The sequence below is a fragment of the Rhinichthys klamathensis genome, unplaced genomic scaffold (assembly GCF_029890125.1).
Source record: "Rhinichthys klamathensis goyatoka isolate OS25496 unplaced genomic scaffold, OSU_Roscu_1.1 h1tg000035l_1, whole genome shotgun sequence".
NCBI classification, from domain to species: domain Eukaryota; kingdom Metazoa; phylum Chordata; class Actinopteri; order Cypriniformes; family Leuciscidae; genus Rhinichthys; species Rhinichthys klamathensis.
In genome coordinates this window covers 7380001-7395280 of record NW_026606583.1, presented here as the reverse complement: position 1 = coordinate 7395280, position 15280 = coordinate 7380001, and the positions used below count along the sequence as shown (strand labels likewise).

At 36.6% G+C, this 15280-nt stretch overlaps 2 protein-coding genes across 2 annotated transcripts in view; one reads left to right on the top strand and one right to left on the bottom strand.

Moving 5' to 3' along the window:
- The first annotated feature begins 827 nt into the window (after positions 1-827).
- Positions 828-8873, top strand: prkar1ab (protein kinase, cAMP-dependent, regulatory, type I, alpha (tissue specific extinguisher 1) b). Its single transcript, XM_056246078.1, has 11 exons — positions 828-950; positions 1933-2132; positions 3161-3328; positions 3408-3499; positions 4098-4159; positions 4252-4298; positions 4733-4891; positions 4988-5048; positions 5819-5940; positions 6028-6109; positions 8695-8873. Exons 2-11 carry the CDS (start codon positions 1959-1961, stop codon positions 8865-8867), a joined length of 1140 nt encoding a protein of 379 aa, XP_056102053.1. The 5' UTR covers positions 828-950; positions 1933-1958; the 3' UTR covers positions 8868-8873.
- A 4180-nt stretch (positions 8874-13053) lies between these two features.
- fam20a (FAM20A golgi associated secretory pathway pseudokinase) overlaps positions 13054-15280 on the bottom strand; it is a 14804-nt gene continuing 12577 nt past the window's right edge. Inside the window, exons 8-11 of the mRNA XM_056246077.1 lie at positions 15007-15116; positions 14764-14845; positions 13948-14007; positions 13054-13351 (exon numbers count right to left, since the gene is read on the bottom strand). Of these exons, the coding sequence (XP_056102052.1) occupies positions 13084-13351; positions 13948-14007; positions 14764-14845; positions 15007-15116 (520 nt within the window). The 3' untranslated portion in view covers positions 13054-13083. The remainder of the gene's footprint in view (positions 13352-13947; positions 14008-14763; positions 14846-15006; positions 15117-15280) is intronic.

Below are 15280 nucleotides of genomic sequence, written 5' to 3'. Positions count from 1 at the left end.
GCCACATAGAAATTGATTTTAAACGATATTGTATAAAATTCAAAACAGACCAACCATTGAGGCCCATGCGATTGTTTAGTTATAGTCTGTAAATAGTCTGCCGTTTTTATTAATTAATTAATTAATTTATTTATTTATTAATTTATTGTACTTAGGTCAAATAAAATAAAATAAATAATGATATCCAGATAGTTAACGTACATAAAGATACATGTTTAAAGATTAAAGATCCGTTCACACCAAGGACAATAACTATAAAGATAATAAAGATATAGTTTAAACAATCTCAATATTAAATAGTAGCAGAGTTCATACCACAGCTATAACGACAATGGCACAAAGAAACAATATAATTAGGATCAGAACGGTTTTATCCAGCTGATGAACAATAAAAACATTGACAGACAATCAGAATCCATCCTACGGTAAAGAAACCTGCTCGAGAATTTAAAGTGACAGACAAGCACGCGCTTACAGTAAACAGAACAATATCGTCCACTGGTGTGGACACAGTTATCTTTTTTGTTATTATAGTTATAGTTTTTCTTGGTGTGAACTAGCCTTAAAGGTTATTCCAACGATATCGTTTCTCTGTGCCGTTATCATTATAGCTGTGGTGTGAACTCTGCCATTATTTAACATTGAGAAAGATTTTTAAAACTATATCTTCATCGTTATCTTTAAAGTTATCGTTCTTGGTATGAAGGGGCCTTTAAGTGTTTTTATTGGGGAGAATTACGAGTATGGTACTCAGGTGCTACGTTCCCTTTAAGGTTACCAAGGGTTACAGTTTCCATGTGAGAACGAGGCGCATTGACGTCAATGGCAGGCTTTGATTGGTGTTTTACCATTTCCGGTTGGCAGACGTCCAAGCGCCTGTGAAGAAGAGTTGTTGCGCCGTCTCTGAATAACGGAATAACGCAGAAGCCGAGTCGCGTTATAAAGGCTCGGTAAGAAATAACGATACTCGAAATGTCATGTTTCTGTCGATTAGATGTAGCGCTAAACATCTGTAACGATCGGTAAATGCTGTAAATGTCATTTGTTTATGATACAGATAAAGATGGCGACCACTCAGCGGCCTTCGGCTAGATATTTGTAGCTTCATTTTAATAGCATTTAACACGCCACTCAGGAGCCTGTTATATTTTATTTGATTTAAGGTTCATTTGTTTTAAGGTTTAACCATTTAACAGGTCATTTTAGATTACGGCATGTCTGTTCTGTTGTATTTTGACACTTTGAGTTGCGTTTTGATGTGTATTAAAATTATATTTTCATATTCTGCTGCCCTTGTGAAATGGGTTTAAATTTGTGATCGTGTCGTTCATCCTAAATATACTAGTATTCTGATTGATGCTGTTGAAGTGGAAAATAATTGTATGTCTAATAATACTAATATAAGCAACATAAAGTTGTTTTTCTGTAAATAATGAATCATAGGAAACGCATATAGTTCATGCAGTGAATCAAACTGCACAGGTGTGTTGAAAACAAAGATAATCTCCAGATTATTCCTGACACCAATCGCATAAATGATGCTGTAATCCTGTTCCTGTCCTCTAGCTGGGTCAGAATGTATTTTCATCATGTGCAGACGTTAATGATATTGTTATTAATTCTGCAACATTTACATATCAGAGTTTCTCAATATTATAGGAAAGAACAACATCATAACAAAGAACATCCAACATCATTTGAATAATCCAGAATATCTTTATTAATATGGCTCAAACATTTTTTTTAGTTTTACCCTAATTATTGGTTTTATATTATGGAATATGTCATGTAATACATTTTAAAGAAATAAATAGATGTCAGACCTTCTGTATTTGTTTTCACGGATCCTTCATATGGTTAATAATTGATTGAAATGACTATATTTCATTTAGTCAGCAGCATGTCACTTGTTTGTGTGGTGTCTCACTGCAGGTCAGAGGTCAGATCCAGCGTCCATCATGGCATCAGGCAGCGCGGGCAGTGAGGAGGAGAAGAGTCTGAGGGAGTGTGAGATATACGTGCAGAAACACAACATCCAGCAGCTGCTGAAGGACTGTATCGTGCAGCTGTGCACCTCACGGCCCGACAGACCCATGGCCTTCCTCCGGGAACACTTCGAGAAGCTGGAAAAGGTTTGTACGTTAGGATCATTCTGACGGAGATCTGGAACCCTTGCTGACATGACTTTACATTAAGAAAGTTGTGTTTAATAAAACAATTAGTGAGCGTGAGCGAGTTAGTTTTTATAAACCAGTGGCAAAAGCAATATAATGTAAGACATAAACTTTCAATAATAATTGTAATTATTTATCCAGCATATTAGGCCTCATGTTATTAAATGTGTACAAATAAAAAATTATAATGTTGGAACTTTTTTGTCAAAAGAATAAAATTTTTTTTTTTAAATATTTGTGTGTATCATTTATATACTTTTCATAAATTTTTTAATAAGCACTTGTTTTTATATTTTTGGTTTTCAGTTTAATTATTAGTATTTTTGTGCTTTTGTCATTTCAATGAGTTTTTTTCTTTTTTTTGGTGTATTTTACCAAATGCGTTAAATTTACTTTTATTTCTGTTTTAGTTCATTTTGAATGTTTATTTATTTCCAGTTCGCATTCTAAACTAAATGAAAATAAAAAAATGTTGCTCTGGAAACTAATTGAATTAAGTTTTTAGTTATATTTGATTTTTATTTTTTTGTTTTCAATTAACAAAAATAGTTTTAGCTATCGATAATAATAATAATTATATATGTATATAAATTAAACATTTGGATTTTTCGTCTGCATAAAATAAAAATTTACCCTGTTTATTTTCTGAATGCATGTTGTAGATGTTATTGTGAACGATTCATCCATGCATCTTCTGTTTGTTTTTTTGCCTTAATTTTCTGGATTTTCCAGTGAAACTGGACTAGTATGCTGGACTTCTCCAATCATTTAGTTCGGAAACCCCTCCCCTTTCTCACACTAACTGCAAGCCTTGAGTGCAACTCCCACATCCCAAAATCCAACAAGTCCTGCTCTACAATTTGTTCCATTCAGATTTGTGTCACAATACAGAAGAACAGATCTAACGCTGCTTCTGTTTCACTGGGACTGCAAATCCAACCATAATCCTCTCCTTTTTTCTTTTCTTTTTTAATATGGCTACACAGGAGGAAGCGAAGCAGCTCCTGAACCAGCAGAAGGCCAGTTCTCGCTCTGACTCTCGTGAAGATGAGGCGTCTCCTCCCATGAACCCCGTGGTGAAGGGTCGCAGGCGGAGAGGAGCCATCAGCGCTGAGGTCTACACCGAGGAGGACGCCGCCTCCTACGTCAGGAAGGTGTGTATGTCTCACAGTCACATGATGTGTGTGATGTCCGTCAGGTGAAGCAGTCATGTGTTCTTCTGTCTCTGTGAAGGTCATCCCTAAAGACTACAAAACCATGGCCGCGCTCGCCAAAGCCATCGAAAAGAACGTGCTCTTCTCACATCTGGATGACAATGAAAGAAGGTGACTTTATTTATTTTATTTTGTATTATTATATTCATGCACTGGTCAGTTTTGAGATTTTGGGCTATTTGACTTTTCATAACTATTTTCAGACTAGTGGAAAGAAAACATGCAACATACACTTGTAAGGGTCTATTTGCATATAGATTATATCAATTTCAATACATATCTTTAAAGTCAGGAATCTCCACTTCAGCAGCTTTACACACACACACACCCATATATTCTGAAGGTCCTGATTTATAACATTTTATTCCTAAAAACAATTCTTTTTTATATGGCTGCTGACTGTATTTATTTATTTATTTATGGAGTGATAAAAAGAGACACCCAAAAATAATTTTAAACCTGGCTTTATCCAGAGTTCAGATTTTTGTTGCAAAAAGATATGCAAATTAGTGCATTGTTAATTAATAATGCCTCATGTGTATGCTTAAATTTGAAAAGCAAGAACACTTGTAATATAAAATGTAAAGATGTGATCAATCAGCTGGGGAAGTATGATGATATCTATTAGTTAATTTTTAACCCTTCAAACCTGATGTGTGTCTTGCCTTAAATAAATGTCAAATAATTTCTATTCTGCTCTCTCCTACAGTGACATATTCGACGCAATGTTTCCAGTCACCTACATTGCCGGAGAGATTGTCATCCAACAAGGTAGAACTTTAAAAACACTTATGAAGAGTCATATTAACATTATTTGTACATTTTATTTACCTTCACTCTTTTGTTTCGCACTTGTTTCCCAGGTGACGAGGGTGATAACTTCTATGTCATTGACCAGGGGGAAATGGATGTAAGTTACACCTCCACAGTTTAGGATGTATTCATATAATAAACCAGGTTACACTTTACAATAAGGTTTGTTAGTTAACTACATTAGTTAGCATGAGCTAATAATGAACTGCACAAATACAGCATTTATTCTTTGTTAATTTCAACATTTACTAATACTTTATTAAAATCTTGTTAACATTATTTAATGCACTGTGAAATAACAGTGAACAGCTGTATTTTTTTGTGAACAAAGATGAACTAATACAGTAACAAATGTATTGCTCATGGTTAGTTAATACATTAACTAATGAACCTTATTGTAAAGTGTTAGCATAAACCATAAACGTTTTCAACAATTCCTGATGGAGAAAATCCAGTCCCACTGTAGATGTGTCCTCTATCAGTGTACAGCTCGACTCAGAAGTGGTGTGTGACGACGCTGTTTCTTCTCAGGTGTATGTGAACAGCGAGTGGGCCACCAACATCGGAGAGGGCGGCAGTTTTGGGGAACTGGCTCTGATCTACGGGACCCCGAGAGCCGCCACCGTCAGAGCCAAGACCAACGCCAAGCTCTGGGGCATCGACAGAGACAGCTACAGGAGAATACTGATGGTGCGTCTCTCCCTTCCTCACACACACACACACACACACACACACACACACTCAAGAGGCATTTCATTCTACAAAACATCCTGTGTTTGATTACAGGGAAGCACTTTGAGGAAGAGGAAGATGTACGAGGAGTTCTTGAGCAAAGTATCTATTTTAGGTAATTCTATCTATCTATCTATCTATCTCTATATCTATCTATCTATATCTCTATCTATCTATATCTCTATCTCCCTATCTATCTATCTATCTATCTATCTATCTGTTGTTTTATCTATCTATCTGTTGTTTTATCTATCTATCTATATCTCTATCTATCTATATCTCTATCTATCTATATCTCTATCTCCCTATCTTTCTATCTATCTATCTATCTGTTGTTTTATCTATCTATCTGTTGTTTTATCTATCTATCTATCTATCTATCTATCTATCTATCTATCTATCTATCTGTTGTTTTATCTATCTATCTATCTATCTATCTGTTGTTTTATCTATCTATCTCTATATCTATCTCTATATCTCTATCTATCTATCTATCTATCTATCTATCTATCTATATATATATATCTGTTGTTTTATCTATCTATCTATCTGTTGTTTTATCTATCTATCTATCTATCTATCTATCTGTTGTTTTATCTATCTATCTATCTGTTGTTTTATCTATCTATCTATCTATCTATCTATCTATCTATCTATCTATCTATCTATCTATCTATCTATCTATCTATCTATCTGTCATTTATCTGGCTATCTCTCTGTAAGTCAGCTAGTCTATTGTTGTATCTGTCTGTCTATCTATACATGTATCTTTATATCTGTCTATAATTTTTTTTACTGAAATTGTATTACTGTAAGTGACACACACAGAGAGAGAGAGATGTGTCTCTGGAGTTCCTGTAACATGAGTGTATGTGATGATGGCAGAGTCTCTGGATAAGTGGGAGCGTCTGACTGTGGCTGACGCTCTGGAGCCGGTGCAGTTTGAGGACAGTCAGAAGATCGTGGTCCAGGGAGAACCAGGAGACGAGTTCTTCATCATCCTGGAGGTGGAGTGTCCCGTCTGCTCAGAGCTTGTCAGTGTGTGTGTGTGCGTGCAAGTCTGGTGATTTCTAAAGTCATGTCTCTTTCCTCAGGGATGTGCAGCCGTTCTGCAGCGCAGGTCAGAAAATGAGGAGTTCGTAGAGGTCGGCAGGTTAGGACCGTCAGACTACTTCGGTAAGTGTTAGTTCCAGTACATGTTCTTAAAGGGATAGTTCTTCCGAAATCACTCATTTCGATAGTCCACTTTTAGATAAGTAACTTTGCAACTGCATGTCAGCTAACATCATTAGGGTATTAGTAGACTGTCAGGTTCGGGTTAGTAGAATAAGCTGACATGTACTTGCAAAGTTACTTATAGTCAGTAAAATGTCTGTTTTGGAGCATCAAAATAAAGAGTTAGCAGATATTAAGCAGACAGTTTATTAATACTCTAATGACTGCTAGTTGACATGTAGTTGCAAAGGATTATTGAAAAAAAGTGTTACCAGAGAAGATACCTGAGCTTCTGTTCTCCATACACAAAAGTGAATGGTAAGTTTTGCGGTATAAATCACCATCCACATTTCATGCATGGAAAATGGATGCTTAGATATTTGCTAAAGATCTCAGGTTGTGTTTCATGGAAAAAAGAATCTCATACGACATAAGAGTAAACAATGGCACAGCTTTTATTTTTGTATGAACTGTCCCTTTAACTTAAAATACAATAACACAGTAGGTCTCTGGTTGGGCTGTAGTCAACCAAAGAAATCCTTAGTCGACCAAAGTCCTGTCCTGCGCAACGATCAGTCGACTAAAAAAAAAAAAGACACGATGTTTTACATTTTGATTGAACATTTATTAAACAATTGTCATAGAGCATTTATAAAACAACAACGAAAAAACATCAATAATACATAAAACTATAATAATAATACAATTCTTTGAAAATTAAGTGATTTTTTTAACTGCAAAGTGAGGAGCTCTGTCCTAGGTCTATAGTGATGGTCACAATCGCGCACCTGACCACACCACACGCTACAAAAAATATAACTGCTAAAACTGCCAAATAATGAAAAATTCTTACAAAAGCTCTCGTTTATACAGGCTGTATATTCTTCTTTACTTTCAAAGCTATGGGTTAACTTTTGTCCTGCCAATCTAGGCGTTTTAAAACAAACACACAAAAAACCCAAATAGCCTAAAAAACCATCCTAATAATAATAGGCTGTAGTAGGACCGCATATAGGTTTATTTTCGTTTTGTTATATTATTTAGGCTATTTTTCAAACGCGTCAAGTGTACAAATAAAAACACAACCTTAAGAAAACACAATCTATTGAGTCAGCATAATAAAGCCGTTAAAGGGCCTGCTCACATATCGCGCTCAAGTTCGTTATTTCAAATGTATGCGCGCTCATAATGGAAGCGACGCGCTCGTTTGTTCCAAGCGCGTCCGCGCCGCAGCAGCGCAGTCACAGGTGCGGTTCCCGAGTGTTATACGTGGTGCGCTAAACTGTGGCGCTATTACAAAATAGCCTACCGTAAAACTTCAAATAGTAGCCCGGGCTTTTATTTTCCCAAATCGTCGAACTGCACCAGCTTGTATTTGAGACAGGCGTCTATATGAGACAGGCCTTTATAATTTAGTGTTGAGTTGTTCATTGAGTGTATAGGCCTGTCTCTAATCTCTAAAAATCTCCAAATGCTCAACGTGAAACTGCGGTCTTCCGACCGTTTACTATCGCGTCAATTGATTTTGATTAATATGCGCGAGGGAGAGCGAGCAAGACAGCGCTCGTGGTGTTTGAAGACGTGAGAGTGCGCGCGCGCGGCCGGGTCTCTCTCTCTCTCTCTCTCTCTCTCTCTCTCTCTGCTCGAACGCGCCCTGTCAAGCGCAGCAGTCATTCTATTCTACATCACTCATCGATCAAAAAAGGCTTTGGAGGGACAACAATTTGCTTTGGCGGCCGCCAAAAAGCGGACGATCTGACGGTTTTAGAGGATTAAATACAACCCAAAAACTAAAAAACAGACCCAGCCTCTATTTACCCAAACCTGTCGCCACACCAGGCGTGTAAAAGAGACAGGCGTCTATTTGGGACTCGGCTATTATTTGAAGTTTTACGGTAAATTACAGCATTTAAAGTTGGGGATAAAACACAGGCTAATATATAACTGCTGAGTAAATCAATGAGAATTTCTTTCAATTGGTAAAAAAAAAAAATGCAACTGGTCGACCAATGAGAATGTCAGTCGACCAAGACGGCATCGAATGATTAGTCGACTAAACTAAACGACTAAAGTTGACAGCCCTAGTCTCTGGGTCCCACTTTATATTGTCACATTTAAGTTAATCATTTGATACAGTGCACTTATTGTTTTTCACATTGTTCTTCTATTTATAAATGCCTGCATGCAATCACAGCTGTAATTAATTTCTGTTATTACATCTATAATTACACTGTTGACCTTCCCTTACCACCAAACCTGTCCCAACCCTGACCCGTATCCATCTCAATAGCAGCAAAAGTGTTTTGCAGTAGTGTACACAATAAGCACACTGTACCTAACAATTTCTTTCAATGTACATACATAGTAGTTAGTCTCTGAATATGTCCTGTCAATAAAATTCCAAATCTATCTTATTGGATATGATACACCTTATTCATTATAATACGCCCCTTATTAGTTATTCATGAAGCTATACAGTAAGTCTAGAAAATGTATGAAATAACATAAAACTATGATTTTTAATATTTGTGTGTTTCTCTCACCAGGCGAGATCGCTCTGCTGATGAACCGGCCCCGTGCGGCGACAGTGGTGGCTCGTGGGCCGCTCAAATGTGTGAAGCTGGACAGGCCTCGCTTCGAGCGCGTGCTGGGACCGTGTTCAGACATCCTCAAACGCAACATCCAACAGTACAACAGCTTCGTGTCGCTCTCCGTCTGAGAACCCCCCCGTCACGCCGCTAGCTCCTCATCCACACCTCGTATTCCCGAGAGCTTTAACATCCCACATTTAGAGCCAAATCAAAGGACAGACAATCAATGTACGTTCCTCCAATCAGATCACAGTGTTTTTAAACCTTTAATTCCAAGCAGTAAACAAAAACAGTAGAGGAGTATACATGTATTTATAGGCAAGCCGTTTCGACTTCCTTTACCCTCACAGTCGCAGGTTAGTTTTTTAAGACTAGTTTTTTAAGATTAACTGCCTACATATATGATTTATGAGTGATGTTTGGCTGTGCTGACATTCTGACTCGATTCTTCAAGCCTTCCTGCCTCATTCCCCTCCTCTGTCACAGTCAGGAACATGAACATATAGGAACTGGATGCTGTTTTATTACTTATTATCATTCCAGCACACGCTCTTGCTATTTGTGTTCGGTTGCTTATTGTAGTAAATTAGTGAGGCCGTTCCTGTGCGGTGTCTATCCATATAGGTTTTATTGTGGCTGATCAAATTTCTCAAACTGATTTTTGAAGGAAAACTCAAACCGACGGTAGTTTCTGTTACAATGCCAGTGCCAAACGTTGGACAGAGCCTCCGAGATTTCATTGGTACGTTCCTGCATGTGCGCCGTCACCGACTGAGAAAAGCTTTCGGTCAGGATGATTCAGTATTTACCTTTTCGTCAGTATATGCCGAGAAAATACCAGTTTTATTTTTTAATAAGCTTATTTTTCCACAAAAGTGCACAGTGGCGTATTTAGTCGCATGTCATAATTTCAAGTGTTTCTGTGGCCATTTTTTAAACCGGCTTGTTTCTGTTTTAACGGCGAACTAAAACAAGCGAAAGGATTATGAAATGAAGTTTTACCGTCAACGCCGTGGTCTCGCAAACACAGTCGGCCGCGTTCGTGAAACAGAAAATGAAATCCATTCTGCTCACGTTTCATGAACGACGGCAACATCTTTGATACATTTTTATAAAAACGGATCCGTGGCGATTTGATGTTTACATGTCCGTATTCTGTTTTGCCGTTCAACAATCCAGAGTGATCAATGTTTGATTCTCTTTATTTACAAGATGTTCCTCGCTTTAGTTTTTGAGAAATGCAGATTAAAAAGGTGTAACGCAAAGGTTTTCCCGAATTCTTTCAGCTGCATCTTCGTGACGTTTATCAGCTCGACTTCCCCTGAGATAAGCGTCCCGTCTTCATGGCAGTGATGCTTGTTGTGTTTTCTATCTGTGTGAATGGACAGAATGGAGAATGACTGTTGAATTGGATTCCTGTAGAGTTCAGCTCGCACACACACACACACACACACACACACACACGATGATCACAGACAGGTGTGTTGGATCTGAACTCTACAGGGTTCCCGTGGGTTAGATGCTCCTTCAAACCCAAACGCTTCTGCTGATATATTACAGACCTCAAATGATGTTTTATTTGTCAATGTTACCCAAATGTGTCGTTTCATTTCCAGTGAGTTCTGCGCAGGAAATAATCATTTCTGGTATCGATCGTCCAAATGGCAGTTCAAGCAATAAAAAGGTTGGAATATTGAACAATCGGCTGCAGTGAAACACTTTCTTTTCAGACAAATGCTCAAAATGTATTTCAAGTTGTCATATAGATGTTCCAGACACAAGAGGGCAGTGTTCAACTGAGAGAATTATTACTCTAACTCTACAGTACATGAGCGCATTGTGTTGCATGTGAGTACGGTTCAGTTATCATCTTGAAAATAACTTCTTATTTCGCATTTTTAATGAATTCTATGTTGTTGTTTTTTTTTACTTCTGGTTCATTTGTCACAGAAAGGGAAGGTCCTCTTGAGTACATTGCATTGTGGGATATAAACATGCACTGAGCATTTTTGTATACTACACTGTTCACTATTTGGGGTTTGATTTTAAAAAACAAATCATACTTGTATTCACCAAGGACACATTAAACGGATCAAAAGTGACAGTAAACCCAATGTTATTTAAAAAAATCTACTTAAAATAAATGCTGTTCTTTTGAGTTTTCAACTGATAATAATCATAAATGTTTCTTGAGCAACAAATCATCATATTAGAGTGATTTCTGAAGGATCATGTGACACTGAAGACTGGAGTAATGATGCTGAAAATTCAGCTTTGATCACAAGAATAAACTACATTTTAAAATATATTAAAAGAGAGAACACTTCTTTTAAATTGTAATAATATTTGATCATATTACAGTTTTTACTGTATTTCTGATCAAATAAATGCAGCCTTGATGAGCAGAAAAGACTTCTTTCAAAAAGCTTAGAAATCTTACTGACCCGAACATTAGTGTTTAATGAACATTTTGGTAAAGACAGTATATCATCTGTGCACTTGATGCATTCTGAAGAACATTTGAATGCTGTGATATTAATACACACACTATTTACTGCAGGAATGTAATTCCAGACATCCTGCGTGTTATGTGGCATTTGCTGAAATCATTATTATTAATATTATTATAGCCTCAAATGATAAAAAAGTGCCAGCTACTGCTTCAAGTTATTATTTTCAGTTCCCATCCAACAGATGGGCCTGAATAATTTATGAATTTTGAATTAATTTAGTAATTCGTGTACTAGCTTAGACAAGTCAGGGCAGCTGGAGTGCTAAAACCAGATCATGTTTTAATTTTATTATTACTCTGAATTGTGTAGAAAGGTTATAATGATGTCATATAAAGCCTTCCGTCAGTTGGTCGTTAGGAAATGCACTGAATCAGAAAGTATGCAAATGTTTTTGGCATTTTAATGAAGCGATGTGACAATTATTCATGAATAATTATGATCTGATTTAGTTTTTCAGATTTTATCCACCACCACCAGTTCAGTTCTCCAAATTTTGAGCATTTGATTTACAATGTCATTGATTGTACAATGTTTTGAGACACTAACGGTGACGTGTTTAAGCCAGCTTCAACTCACAATACAATATTGCAAAAGTGAGGCGAACCACAAGCTGCATCACTGCTCAGGAAACCTGGTTTTATCCATTTTCCTGTGAAGTACGAGCAGATGAAGTAAGCTCTCGGTGTTCTTCTGCTGCTGCTGATGTGGCTGTTTGCGCTCAGACGCCACTAATGGCTGTTTGTGTAGAAATGGACAGAAAGGGAACGGATAATCAGAGGAAATGTGCAGTTAAAGGACCACATGGATGACGTGTTTGCTGATGTAAGGAGATCTGAAGAGCTTCTCCTCATCATCTGTCAGCTGCCGGCAGCTTCTCCAGAGCTAACTAACCCGCCTAAACCATCTCACTGCAACCAATCAGAGGTGCTGTTAGTTAGGAGTGGTTTAAAGTAACACCACACAACACCTTTTTTAGCCAATCAGGAGAAACAAGGTCATAAATATTAGATTAAAAAGCCCAAATTATGAAATAATCATAATCAACAAGTTGTGACATAAAAAGTCATAATTATCACAATAATTCTACCTTATTTGGATTTCTTATTTTTATTATTACTTGATCTCAAAATAAAATTAAAATGCAATTACAACTTTTTAGCTCAATTTCAATGTTTGTCATCATTTTGACTTTATGACATACCTCATCATTTTGACTAATGTGATGATTTTGACTTTTTGTCTATTTACACTTATAATTATGGCTTTTTATGTCATAATTTTGACTTTTTATTTTACTTAAAGCAGGTGTTAATATAGGGAGGGTTTTTATCAACAATAAGTTGATATGAGATACCAAATCACAATCATGACTGTCAAAATTATGACATGAAAAGTCATGACAAAAATTCTACTTTTTAGAATTGACAACTCATATTTCGACTTGTATATGATCATTTTAATTTGAACTCATATCTCATACAAGTTAAGTGACCTTAATTCAATTTTTGACTATCTCTATTATTTTATCTCAAAATTAAAAATGCAATTTCAACTTTTTATCTCATATTTATTTTTGTCTCATGATTTTGACTTATGTGATCATTTTGACTGACATAATTATGACTTTTTTTGTCAGTTTTGACATAATCATGGCTTTTTATGTCATAATTCTGACTTTTAATTTGACTTAAAGATGTTGTTTGGGAACGTTTTTTAAGTGTTACCACACAGACCTTCAGCCAATCAGAGAAGTGAATAATGTTCCTCCTGATGTCTTTAGATGTGATGATCCTCTCTGATATCTCCTCTAACCCGAGCTCTTTTCGTTCTGTCACCTCTTATTTCCTCCTCGGTGTCTTGTAGTTACTCCGGATGATTCCACAAAGTCTGTGATCACCACATGTGTTTCTCCCAGCTTCTTCACACACTTCCCCACTGTCCTGAGCACCTGTGCCAGCCGGCGGTCCAAGGCCTGCAGGTGTTCGTCACTCAAGACCGGCGTGAGAGGGTCTCGCGACAGGGATTCCCTCATTACGTCACTCAGACGGTACTCGGACTTCGCCAAAAGCTTCAGTCTGAACAGCGTAGAGCGCTTGATCCTGTAAGAGGTCATGGGTTTTGTGAATAAGACCATCTTTGTACATACGCTTCTTAAAGGTGCAGTGTGTAGTTTTAGTGGTGAGCTTGTGAATTGCACCCAACAGAAATTACGGTGGCCGACAGGAAATGATGTCGTCGTCTGAGGCAGCAGAGAGTAGCCAGTTAAGCAGGTTTCTTTACAAAGATAAATTAAGAAATTAGGTTTACTTGATTATTCAGTAAAACGATATGTTATTGCGAATATTATTTTTACTTGTTCATTGTGTCAGTTTTTTATTAGCTAACTTTAGCTAGCTTCCTTGCACGAAGAACAACATGGCGACGAAACGCGTTTGTCCGTTTAGGGCCACCGTAGAAACATGTCGGCGCATTTCAATGTAAAGGGACGTGTGTGTAGATAGAAATGGCTCATTCTAAGGTAATAAAAACATAACGGTTCATTAAGTAAGGTCTTTATACACCACTGAAAACATAGTTATGCATTTCATATTGCATTTCTGTCAACAGATCCTCCTAAATATTACACAATGCACCTTTAAATGAGCTTCAGAATAATTGAAAAAAATTTTTTTTTATATTTGAGAACAATCCTTACATGCAACATTGGGTCAGTGGTGCCAGAATGGACATCTCATCATGGGAATGCCGTCCAAATCTGCAGCACACAAGAAGAGGAAGAAGCCCAGGAAAAAACATCATGCTTTAGTGAGTCATAATTAGGAGATACATATAATTATTCTATATAAAGTCCAAATTATGAGATACAAAGTCATGACAGTCAAAATTATGATACAAGTTTGAAATTATGAGATACAAGGACATAATCATGAATGGTCATAACTATGACACACACACAAAAACGTATGCCAATTTTGATTTTTTTTTCTTTCTCATAACTATTAATTTTTATTTAATCATTTTAATTGTCAATTTCAAAGTTTTTATCTAAAAGTTTTAATTTTTTATTTCAAAATTGTAACTTTTTTGTCATTTTTGACTTTTTATCTAAATTGGGCATTTTTGTCATAACTTTAACTTGTGCAAATTTGTACTTTTATCTCATAATTAGTTATTTGTCATAACTTTTAAGTTTTTATGTGATGATTTATTTTTTACCACACAATTTAGACTTTTTATGTCATAATTATGATTTGCCAAAGGAATTATAGTGTTGGAAAAGGGCTTTAACAAGAAACTGCACTGGTAATTCAGCGATGAAAAAGGCCAGAGAATGCGTTTTTTGCATTCAAAAAGACGCATCTTTAAAAAGTTGAACAACTTCTGAGTTGTAATGTAAAAGATGATGCAAAAGACACAAGTGCAACGGTCAAATGTTTGCATGGAGAAACAATGGAAAAGCAGCACAGTTGAATGCGCCTGTGAACGGCTCCAGAAACGGATGAGCACAAACCCTCTGGCGTTGTCCAAGTGAAGAAGGAAACCATCATCTCCAAACTTGGTGAAAATTTCGTAGTGATGCCTGTCCATGTTTCCTACAACACGAAGGACAATCAATTATGCAACTCTGGCTTTAAAGATTTCCTTGCAAAATCATCAATCATTAACGCTACTTTCATTGTCAAACATGAAATCATTTTTACAAGTTTCACAAAACGAATTCCGTCAACAGTTGATATGGACAGTGTTTACATGCCTGTGAGAAAGTCAAAAACGGCCATGTCAATGATGTTGAGCAGTCTGTTCCCAGAGTTGTAGGGATAAAGCTTTTTGACCGTGTCGCAGTATGACGGATTGACCTCCCACCTGAGAAAGAAAGAAAGAAAGAAAGAAAGAAAGAAAGAAAGAAAGAAAGAAAGAAAGAAAGAAAGAAAGAAAGAAAGAAAGAAAGAAAGAAAGAAAGAAAGAAAGAAAGAAAGAAAGAAAGAAAGAGAAGACGTTATTGCTTCAAGCTGTTGGAATCGTCTGAA